This window comes from Oryctolagus cuniculus, chromosome 6, assembly GCF_964237555.1.
Source record: "Oryctolagus cuniculus chromosome 6, mOryCun1.1, whole genome shotgun sequence".
In the NCBI taxonomy this organism is placed as follows: Eukaryota; Metazoa; Chordata; class Mammalia; order Lagomorpha; family Leporidae; genus Oryctolagus; species Oryctolagus cuniculus.
This window is the reverse complement of record NC_091437.1, coordinates 165185932-165198114: the sequence shown is the minus strand read 5'-3', so window position 1 is coordinate 165198114 and position 12183 is coordinate 165185932. Positions and strand designations below refer to the sequence as shown.

The 12183-nt window shown below is 53.5% G+C and overlaps 1 protein-coding gene across 2 annotated transcripts in view; it reads left to right on the top strand.

Annotated features, from left to right (window-relative positions):
* Nucleotides 1-12183, top strand: part of TRAPPC9 (trafficking protein particle complex subunit 9) — a 562730-nt gene that overhangs the window by 373235 nt on the left and 177312 nt on the right. For both annotated transcript variants that reach the window (XM_070075538.1, XM_070075537.1), the window contains one exon: nt 11596-11706. In XM_070075538.1, the coding sequence (XP_069931639.1) occupies nt 11596-11706 (111 nt within the window). The remainder of the gene's footprint in view (nt 1-11595; nt 11707-12183) is intronic.

Here is a 12183-nt window from a genome sequence, read left to right as displayed (position 1 = left end):
ACACAGAGGGGGAGACCCAGTAACACAGATGCACACACAGAGGAGAGACCCAGAAACACAGATGCACACACAGAGGAGAGACCCAGTAACACAGATGCACACACAGAGGAGAGACCCAGTAACACAGATGCACACGCAGAGGAGAGACCCAGTAACACAGCGTGCACACACAGATGGGGAGACCCAGAAACACAGAGTGCACACACAGAGGAGAGACCCAGTAACACAGATGCACACGCAGATGGGGAGACCCAGTAACACAGATGCACACACAGATGGGGAGACCCAGTAACACAGAGTGCACACACAGAGGAGAGACCCAGTAACACAGATGCACACGCAGAGGAGAGACCCAGTAACACAGATGCACACACAGATGGGGAGACCCAGTAACACAGAGCACACACAGAGGAGAGACCCAGTAACACAGATGCACACGCAGAGGAGAGACCCAGTAACACAGATGCACATGCAGAGGAGAGACCCAGTAACACAGATGCACACGCAGAGGAGAGACCCAGTAACACAGATGCACACGCAGAGGAGAGACCCAGTAACACAGATGCACATGCAGAGGAGAGACCCAGAAACACAGAGTGCACACACAGAGAGAGACCCAGTAACACAGCGTGCACACACAGATGGGGAGACCCAGTAACACAGAGTGCACACACAGAGTGAGAGACCCAGTAACACAGATGCACACACAGAGGAGAGACCCAGTAACACAGATGCACATGCAGAGGAGAGACCCAGTAACACAGATGCACACACAGATGGGGAGACCCAGTAACACAGAGTGCACACACAGAGAGAGACCCAGTAACACAGCGTGCACACACAGATGGGGAGACCCAGTAACACAGATGCACACGCAGAGAGAGACCCAGTAACACAGAGTGTACACACAGAGAGAGACCCAGTAACACAGATGCACACACAGAGGAGAGACCCAGTAACACAGATGCACACACAGAGAGAGACTCAGTAACACAGTGCACACACAGAGGGGGAGACCCAGTAACACACAGAGTGCCCGACCCAGTAACACAGATGCACATGCAGAGGAGAGACCCAGTAACACAGATGCACATGCAGAGGAGAGACCCAGAAACACAGAGTGCACACACAGAGAGAGACCCAGTAACACAGCGTGCACACACAGATGGGGAGACCCAGTAACACAGATGCACACGCAGAGAGAGACCCAGTAACACAGTGCACACACAGAGTGCTCGACCCAGTAACACAGATGCACACACAGAGTGAGAGACCCAGTAACACAGATGCACACACGGAGAGAGACCCAGTAACACAGAGTGTACACACAGAGAGAGACCCAGTAACACAGATGCACACACAGAGGAGAGACCCAGTAACACAGATGCACACACAGAGAGAGACCCAGTAACACAGCGTGCACACACAGATGGGGAGATCCAGTAACACAGATGCACACGCAGAGAGAGACCCAGTAACACAGTGCACACACAGATGGGGAGACCCAGTAACACAGATGCACACACAGAGTGAGAGACCCAGTAACACAGATGCACACACAGAGAGAGACCCAGTAACACAGAGTGTACACACAGAGAGAGACCCAGTAACACAGATGTACACACAGAGGAGAGACCCAGTAACACAGATGCACATGCAGAGGAGAGACCCAGTAACACAGATGCACACACAGATGGGGAGACCCAGTAACACAGAGTGCACACACAGAGGAGAGACCCAGTAACACAGATGCACACGCAGAGGAGAGACCCAGTAACACAGATGCACATGCAGAGGAGAGACCCAGTAACACAGATGCACATGCAGAGGAGAGACCCAGAAACACAGAGTGTACACACAGAGAGAGACCCAGTAACACAGCGTGCACACACAGATGGGGAGACCCAGTAACACAGATGCACACGCAGAGAGAGACCCAGTAACACAGATGCACACGCAGAGGAGAGACCCAGTAACACAGATGCCCACACAGAGAGAGACTCAGTAACACAGTGCACACACAGAGGGGGAGACCCAGTAACACACAGAGTGCCCGACCCAGTAACACAGATGCACATGCAGAGGAGAGACCCAGTAACACAGATGCACATGCAGAGGAGAGACCCAGAAACACAGAGTGCACACACAGAGAGAGACCCAGTAACACAGCGTGCACACACAGATGGGGAGACCCAGTAACACAGATGCACACGCAGAGAGAGACCCAGTAACACAGTGCACACACAGAGTGCTCGACCCAGTAACACAGATGCACACACAGAGTGAGAGACCCAGTAACACAGATGCACACACAGAGAGAGACCCAGTAACACAGAGTGTACACACAGAGAGAGACCCAGTAACACAGATGCACACACAGAGGAGAGACCCAGTAACACAGATGCACACACAGAGAGAGACTCAGTAACACAGTGCACACACAGAGGGGGAGACCCAGTAACACACAGAGTGCCCGACCCAGTAACACAGGGTGAATATACAGAGTTAGCGACCCAGACAGCTGAATTCCTCGGCATTTCTGCTCTGCCCGGTACTGCCCCGTTGTTGCAGCGTTTCCTTCTTTCCCCTGAGTGCATGTTTTCTGGTAATGTCGTTTCCCGCTCACCTGGAGAACCGAGTGACACTTGGTTTGTGGAGGTTGTGGTGACTAACTTTCTCAGAGGGTCCCATTCTGCCTTCACACCCGACGGTCTTATCCCCAGGTATATGCTTCGTGGGCGACAGCTCTTCTTGTGTCACTTTGAAAATGACATCTCGGCCCTCTCTGCTTTTGGACTTGTCCGTCCCTGCCTCCCCGGGCCATCCTGGCTGCTTTGAGATTTACTCTCTTCAGCGTTCTCAAGCTTGTTCATGATGTGCCTACATAAGGCTTTTTTTAAAATTTACACTCTTTGGGGTTCGCTGCGATTTGTGAATTTCTTCATGTATTTTGCCAAAATTCAGGAGTTTTTCGGCAATTATTTCTTTAAACGTTGCATTTTTTCTTTGTTTCTGATCTCCTATGACACAGCCTGTTGGGATTTTATTGTCCCATGGATGTGATTTTTTCCCCCAGTTTTGTTCTGTCTTTTCCGTTGGAGACTTGTGAATCTATCTCCAGGTTTGCTAGTTTAATTTCTTCACGGTCCAGAAACTTACTTGGTGAGTGTTCTCTTTTCGAGGTTGAGAGGGTTTGTCTCCCTCCATAGCCGGCATGTGGTTCTTGGTGGGTGCTGGAGCCAGGACGAACGCCTTAGATCTATGTTCCTCCCTTGCCAGTGTGTTGGAGCTGAGAACACATCCCAATCCCCTGTGCCCTTTCTCGAAGGCTCCTTGTCTGACTTAACCCTTCCCGGTGTTCTTGCTCACAAACAGTATAACCCTGCCACAGCCGCTGAGCCTGCGAGACCCCTGCCTTGCAGCCCACCCACTCCTGTCTGTAAAACCCCAGCCTGTGAGGGAGGGGGCTGTCTACCTTCTCTGGCAGTGAGTCACTATCTCAGGTTTGGAGTAGCCTGCACTGCCTGTGAGCTGGCGGTCTGTCACCTCTTCTTCTTGTTCCATCTCCTCTTTGTTTTCCATCTCATTCTCATGTCGGGCTACATGCGCCCTTGAGACACAGGGGTCTTCTGCTGGCTTTGTGTGTGTGTGGGGGGGGTATTATCCCAGTGTCCGTCTGCTGTGTGTGTGTTTTACATCCTCTGATTTCCGTCTGCTTGTCCCATCAGTTACTGAGCTGACGCACTCCCCATGGAGTTTGTCAGCCCACTGTCTGCTCTCTGAAGGTTCTCTTAGCATTGTCTCCATACTCGTGTCCCCCGTGGCTCTGCTGACTCTGTCTTCCTGTGGCTTGGAGGTATGTTCACCCTTGCCTCTCACAATGTGTTTGAGGTCTCTGCCAGTTGATTAATCATTTTCCTTATGAGTTATGTGTTCCCAGATCTTCTTACCCTAAGTCGCTTTAGAGTGTATTCTGGACGTTTTGAATACGATGTGGTGAGATCATGGGTTCTTGGAATCCTAAGAGACTGTTGGAATCAGGTTTAGCAGGTAGCCCAGAGTTGGGTGGGTCTGGTCTTTCCCTCCCGTCCCCTCCCTCTCTCCCATTTCTGGAGTGTCCACCATGGGCTGTGCTGCAGTTGGGGTTTCAAAGCGACCGTGGTGCCCTTTGGGCCAGCTGCATGTGCACACCACCCAGGACCCTTCCCGGGACTCATTGCCAACACCTGGAGCTGACTGTGTGGGCTCTGGTTCCCTCTGCTCAGCTCCACAGAGAGACTGGGGGTTTCTGTGTGACTTTCTCAGGTGGCTCCCTTCATCGCCCTCCTCTCTGACTCTGATGTCTCCTCAGCACTGGACTAACTGGCGGAGGCCCAGAGGGGGACGATAGGAACTGGCCCTGGGGTTTGGGGACCCCAGCTCCTAGGTCAGGGAGGTGGATGTGCCTGAGCAGCCTTGGGGACCTTTGGGGGCCCTCTGCTGTGCTGCCTATAGACTGGGCTGGGAGAGAAGGGAAGGGGAGTCTCTAGGGACCTCTCCTCCCGAACATTTCTTGGCGCCTCTGCCCATGCATCAGCTCAGGAAGAGGGCTTCTCGGTGCCCCCCTTCCGGCAGCCGCCATAGCTGCTTCTCAGTCCAGGCCACTCGGCTCCAGGGAAGGTGGCACTGGCTCCCTGCTCAGGAGCGCTGACTGCCCTGTCCCCTGGGTTCCCTGGCCTCGGGCTGCTTTCTGAGTCCCCATGCGTTCTGTGACTTCGGCTGCCTTCTGGGGGAGAGACGGGGCGGGCCCTGCTTGCTCCGTCTCCTCCAAAATTGGAGCTCACCATTGGTTCAAACAGAAGCCGATGCATGTCACTCATCTGCTTGAGACACTCGAACGGTGCCGCATCACGCCGTGCATCAAGTCAGCGTTTCCCGAAACCTCTCATCAATTTCGTGCCACGCCCTTTGCTTGTTCTAGCCTGTGATCGCAGGATTTCTGCGTGAAGCACTTGTTCTCCCTGGAACACGGCCCTTCCACACCTTTGCATGATTGCGTTCTTGTCATCCGAGTCTCAGGTGCCTTTTCCCTGGGGAGGCCTCCTTGCTGTCAAACTGAATTCATTTTGTAAAGCCCTGGTTAGGTTTTCAGGAGCATTTAGTTTTTTTGTTTTTCAAATCTCGTATCATCCAAGTCTTGGGCCCTGCCGTACGTCACAACCAAGTTCTGCTCTAGTCATTGCCAAGGCAACCAGATTTGTGCAGGTGTAATCCGAGAGCACCGTACCTCACCTCAGCCGTGCGGGGCCTCTCTGGCTTTCTGGAATATTCTAAAGGCCTTCTGTGGGGCTGCAGGACTGGGTGCCTGTGAGTATCCACTCTGCACAGCACAGACAGGAAGTGGGAGGGAATGGACCCCTCCCCCTGGCGAGGGCTTGAGCTGTGAGGGCAAGAGTTGGTGGAGAAGCTCCGCCTTCCGCTGTGTCTCAGTGCACATTTCTGAGCTCCCCAGGGCTTCCCAGACCTGTCAGGTTGAGCCGTAGTAGTCACAGGGCATCCGGCTGAGCAGTGCGAAAGGAGAGGTCCCAGGACTTGCTGCCCTCCTGCCAGGCTCTGCCCCTCCCGCCATCTCTTCCTCAGGCCCCAGAGGAACCCTCACGCCAGAGCTTTGCAGACCCGGTTCTGGGGAGAGCCAGGTGCAGCCCCTGATGCCAGGTGAATTAGCACTTGACATTGCGTGCACATTTCACAGAGAAGACACATAAAGGAAGATCAAGGGGACAGGAGTCTGTCCACCACCCCACTTTGTCAGATTGTAATGTTTTGCGATATTGCATTTGCTTCTGTTTTTTTTAATTTAAAAAAATAAAACTATACTATGAAAGCTCTTTGTGTTTCTCTTCCTTGCTATGAATAGGCAGTAAGCAAATTTGATGTGTATAAGCGGTGCAGATTAATTTAAAAATTATTTGATAAATTTGATGCAAATTTTATATACCCAAGGTTATTAACGCGATAGGTGTCCGCGGGGAGGCACGTAGCTCTTGTGACTCCATCTTCCCGTCTGCATAGGTCCCAGGGCTGCCCTCCCGCTGATGCACACTTAGTCAAAAGTAGCACTTTGCTTTTTACAATAAGCAGTATGGCAGTGAGCATTTTTGGATGTGTCCTTCTGCCAGACTCTGAGCTGATCCAAGAAATGGATCAAGTAATCGAAAATGAATCTTGATGTGAATGGAAGGGGAGAGGGAGTGGGAAAGGGGAGGGTTGTGGGTGGGAGGGACGGTATGGGGGGGAAGCCATTGTAATCCATAAGTCGTACTTTGGAAATTTATATTCATTAAATAAAAGATAAAAAAAAAAAAAGAAATGGATCAAGTAGAAGTGGAATTTTTCTGTCAGAGAGTTCTCAATTTACAGACTGGCCAGGTAGTCCCGATGTTCTCTGTGAAGGAGTTGTGCCCATTCCCTGCCCGCAGAGGGGAGAATTCCCGGTTCTTACTGATGTGTGTCTTGGCCAACACTTGGAGCTGGACCACTTTTAAAATGTTCCCAGTAGGTTTGGTGGGGAATGATATCTTAGGGTTTTCTCACCCTTCCTCTGGCTGCTGGTTGGGTTGGGCTCTGTTCCCATCTGTCAGCCCTTTGATGTTCCCTACTTAATTGTCAGTCTTAACCCTTTGCTTGATTTTCTCTCATTGATCTGTAAGAGTTCCCTATAAACTCAGGATTTCAGCCCTTTGTCAGGGTTGTGTATTGCAAACACCTTTTCATAGGTAGTCTGCCTTTGGTTTGGCTTCTGGAGGTTCTCTGTGCTGAAGTTCTTAATTGAATGTAGTCTGACATTTTAGTTTTTCTCTTTGTTTTCTGTGTGCCTGAACTCTCTCTTTAAAACACTCTCTCTCTCTCTCTCTCTCTCTCTCTCTCTCTCTCTCTCTCTCTTCCAGGGTCATGAGCCCTTTACCTCTGTTTTCTTCTAAAGGTTTTTGCGTGTGGTCAGATACTTAATCTATCTGGAATCTTATTTTTGTTCATGGTGTGAGGTAGGGGTGTCATCTGCTGTCTTTCTGCAGAACCATTTTCCTGGTGTATTTACCAGACCCTCCCGACATCCCCATCTCGCCAGCCCCAGCCCCGCACAGCCCCATTCTGCTTCTGGGCCCTGTTTCCTTTCATTCCCGTGTTTTTGTGTCACTCCTTAACTTACAGCTCTGTCCCTGGCCTCGTACCGGGAAGGCCAGATCCCTCCCACGGTCTGCTTCCTCAGTGTCCTGCCTGTTGCCGGCCCTTTGTCATACATGTACATTTTGGAATCAGCACCACAAGTTCACCAAAACCACAACTTACTGTTGAGTTGTAGTGAATTTATGTAAATTTGGAAAATGGTCGCTTTAAAATACGAAGTCTTCCCATCTTTGACTATAAGCCATCTCTGCCTTTGTTTGACGTGAACCTTTATAATTTTCTGTACAAATGGCTTTCGTCTCTGTTTTCTTAGATTTAGTCCCATGTGCATTTTGGACTGCATTGCTGTCATTAATTTATGTTTTTAAATTTTTTTTATCTTGTAACTTTTTAGTTGATATATAAGAATACTGTGGGGTTTTGCATGTCCTAACCTTTTGTTAAACAACCTTTTTGAACCTGGTCTTTCTCATCTTACAAAAAAAAGCCTAAGTTTTTTTAAAGATTTATTTTACTTATTTGAAATATAGAATTACAGAGAGAGGTAGAGCCAGAGAGAGAGAGAGAGAGAAGTCTTCCATCTGCTGGTTCACTCCCCAGATGGCTGCAATGACCAGAGCCGAGCTGATCCGAAGCCGGGAGCCGGGAGCTTCTTCCAGGTCTCCCACGAGGGTACAGGGGCCCAAGGACCTGGGCATCTTCCACTGCTTTCCCAGGCCACAGCAGAGAGCTGGATCGGAAGTGCAGCAGTCGAGACTAGAACTGGCGCCCACATGGGATGCCAGTGCTTCAGGCTGGGGCTTTAACCTGCTGCACCACAGTGCCGGCCCCTATTTTTATTTTTTTAACTCCCCTGGCCTTCCCAGCCCTCCTGCCTCCCAGAGGTGTGATTTCTGTAACAGCAGAGGTCCGGTCTATCCTGCTCCCTTGCACATCCTGCATGCTCACAACAGGAGGCACTCTGTGGAGTGCTGTTGGGTAGATTAGTTAACAAAACCCTCGTTCCTGAGCAGAGTCCCTACACCCAGGTCCCTGTGCACAGGCCGCTCTCTGCCTTTCTGCCCAGCAGCCTGAGCCCCTCTCCCAGCTTCACCCTGGACCCCAGGGTCCTCGTGCTCCTCACACTGCTGGTCCCATGTTGTGTTCTCTCCCTGACACCAGGCGTAGGGTTCAGCCTTTTAAAGACTTGCTCTGAGCTCACTTCTTCCAGGAAGCTTTCTTGGCCTTCCCCTTCAGAAAGACACATCTAGAAAACACAACCAAAACAATTAAAAGTTAACTGTGGGAGTCGGTGCCGCGGCTCACTAGGCTAATCCTCCACCTTACGGCGCTGGCACACTGGGTTCTAGTCCCGGTCGGGGCGCCGGATTCTGTCCCTGTTGCCCCTCTTCCAGGCCAGATCTCTGCTGTGGCCCGGGAGTGCAGTGGAGGATGGCCCAAGTGCTTGGGCCCTGCACCCCATGGGAGACCAGGAGAAGCACCTGGCTCCTGCCATCGGATCAGCACAGTGCGCCGGCTGTAGTGCGCTGGCCGCGGCGGCCATTGGAGGGTGAACCAACGGCAAAGGGAGACCTTTGTCTCTCTCTCTCACTGTCCACTCTGCCTGTCAAAAAAAAAAAAAAAAAAAGTTAACTGTGGGCTGGCGCCGCGGCTCACTAGGCTAATCCTCCACCTTGCAGCACCGGCACACCGGGTTCTAGTCCCAGTCGGGGCGCCGGATTCTGTCCCGGTTGCCCCTCTTCCAGGCCAGCCCTCTGCTGTCGCCCGGGAGTGCAGTGGAGGATGCCCCAAGTACTTGGGCCCTGCACCCCATGGGAGACCAGGATAAGTACCTGGCTCCTGCCATCGGATCAGCGCGGTGCGCCGGCCGCAGCACGCCGGCCGCGGCAGCCATTGGAGGGTGAACCAACGGCAAAGGAAGACCTTTCTCTCTCTCTCTCTCTCACTGTCCACTCTGCCTGTCAAAAAGAAAAAAAAAAAGTTAACTGTGGGGCCAGCATCATGGCACAGCAGGTTAAGGCAACGCTGGCATTCTACAGGGGTGCTGGTTCAAGTCCTGGCTGCTCCACCTCTGATCCAGCTCTCTGCTGATGCACCTGGGAAGGCAGTGGAAGGTAGCCTGAGTCCTTGGACTCCCGCTCCCGCTAGGGAGACCCACACAGAGTTCCAGTTTCCTGACTTTGGCCTGACCCAGCCCCGGCCGTTGTGGCCATTTGGGGAGTGAACCAGCAGATGGAAGATATCTCTCTCTCTATCTGCCTTTCAAATAAATAAAATCTTTTTTTTTTTTTTTTTTTTTTTTTAGAAAAAGATAAACATGATACCCAGGTAGACCATAAGCCTTAAAGAAAATTATCCAAAGTGCAGTGGAAAAATACACAGAGTAAATGAGGTTATGGTGGGCAAAAAATGCTGCTGCTGTCTGGAGAGGGAATTGGTTTATGAGTAACGGTAAGCAAGGCCCACCAATACGTCATAGCGTCAACCATCGGAGGAATGGGGGCTCTGGATGGAGATCGCCGCTCTCAGACGGCGAGGCAGAGAAGGGAAGGAGCTCGCAGGACGTGTTGCGCGGCGATGCTGGTCCCTCCGTGCAGCCCTCCCGCCAGTCCAGGCTGTGAGTGAGAGCAACGTGAAGTTGAGTCTTCTATTCCGGGTCTCTTCGGCTTTCCTCCTCTGATCACTGTCTTGCGAGTTCTGCCTCCTGACGAGAGATTTCCTGAGGAAAGAATCCGTGCAGTCACGACGGAGGTGGGCCAGATCTTCCTTCCCGGACGCTTGTCCCCCTCGAGCTGGCTGAGGGGGCGTGGCAGGCAGCTGCCCAGCTGGTGAAAACTGCCCGTGTGCGGAGCCCCTGGGGCAGGCCCTCCACCCAGGACCCCTGGGATCTGCCAGCGTGGGCGGGCCCCCGTGGACACAGGGAACGCACACATTCCGACACACACTGATGCTGTGTCTGTGTGAGCACAGGTGTGTGTGCATGGGTGCTCGGGTCTACACGTGTGTGCACGGGCCTGTGTGAACCCCTGTGCATCCCTGAACGGCACAGATGGCAGCTGTGGCTCTGCAGTACGGACCATGATGTCTCGTGGAACGTGAAGGACTGAGTCCGAGTCTTGATCTCAGCCATCACCCAGCGCTCTCAGCCCCTCCAGAGCCTCCTCTGCCCCAGGGTGAAGGGGTCAGGAGGACCACCTGTTAGGGCTGTCAGTGTGAAAGAGCAAATCGGGCGGTGGCCCAGGCACAGGGCCGGTGTTGGGGTGTCAGTCCTCTTGTCTGCCACTTTGGCATTTGCACTTGGCCACCCACATGCCTTCTGGCAGCCACACTGAGCTAGTAACAGCCCAGAGCACGGAGTCCCTCTGCCCTGCTCCCCAGGAGGGACCATGGCTTCTGCTCTGTGGCCATCTCCTCTGTCCATCCCCACCATGGCTGTGGCTGGCCCACTGAGATCTGTGAGCGCTCAGGGCCAGTCTGCCCAGTGCTAGCTGTGACGCTTCCGATTTAGGATTCCGTGATGGTGGTGTTAGGCAAGGGCTCGTGGAACCGAAGGAAAGCCAGCCCGTGGTGACTGACACAAACAGAATGCATGCTGCGGGGCTTTTGATGTCGCATGGGAGGTGGTGGGGGCTGTGGCAGCTACTGCAGGCAGAATGTCATCCTCTGACCTCTCCTCTGCCCCCCCCCCCCACCAGTGGCATTGGTCCTTGTCGTCTTCAAGCTTCTAGGGGTCTTTCTTGTTCCGGGAGCAGGAGGACGGGGAGTGGGAGAGGCTGAAGGGTGATGGCTTCCTCTCAAGGCGCTGTGCACTTGGGATGCCTGGTGCTGCCGGGAGTGCTGGGAATGGACGTCTCTTCTGTTGCAGCTGTGCAGTGCGGGAAGAGGTGTGGAGGTAGCAGATGGTGGGGAGTAGCCTGTGGTGTCTGCTGCAGTTGGAGGGGAGCCAGGGGAGCCCAGGGTCAGGCGCTCGGGGACGACGTGTGCACAAGTTCTTGGGGTTCCCGTCCCTAACACCTCTTGTGGTACCTGGTAGCTGAAGGGATTCTGACTCAGCATTTATCGAGCGCCACTGTATACAGGTGTTTCCACTTATGCTATATGAGAGCCAGGTGTCCTGGTCCCACTCACAGGCAGAGGCTTGGAGGCCTCGAGTTCCCAGCCAAGGTCACATCTTTGGAGAGTACAGCTGCGTTGTAAACACTCATCCCCAGGACCAGGGAAGACTGATGCCCAAAGCCACTTTATCGTCCACAGCTGGTTCAGACCGAGCCTCAGTACCTCTCTGTGTCCAGGGCCTCTGGGGTTTTGACAGGGCCGCCTGGGCTCAGCCTCAGGGAGTGGGTAGTCCCTGGGGAGGGGTAAGGCATGGCAGGGGCCCATGGCCGTCTGAGGGTCTGAATGGTCTGAATTCTCATCTGTCTTTCACCACAGCACCCGACAGTGCCACCTGCTCTTGGATGTCTTCAACTCCACGGAGCAGGAGCTGACAGTTAGTGCCCGGAGCAATGAGGAGCTCGTCCTGCGTGCCGGCGAGTGCCAGCGGTGAGTGTCCTGTAGTCCCCTGGCCCCCCCTGGCCGGGCTTCCTGTTGGAAGTCCTTCATCTGCTTGGGGGAGGGGCGGCGGGGAGAACCTGGCCTCTGGGACCACCGAGCTCAGCCAGTGCTGGCGCTGATTTGAAGCTGTGGTGGTGGTTCCGCAGGTTCAGCGACAGAGTCCAGGGTGGCTTTGGGTCAGAGCCCGGCATGGGAGGTGGTGGCATGTGCCGGGCCCCGGGCCTGAGGCGCTGAGGCCTAAGTGCTGAAGGAAGTGGTTTCTGGCAGCATTTGCTGTTGACTCGGCAGCTGTGTTTCAGGCTCAAGCTCCTTTAATGCCGCAGAGAGGTGGGCCTGGCTGAGACCCGTGGGAGAGGGATACTGCTGCAGGCCCTGTGTGCAGGGCAGTGAGAGGGACCAGCGAATCCAGGCCTGGGTCAGGCTCTGGAGCTTCCCTGACCCAGCAGAGGTCCCTGCGCGTGAGGG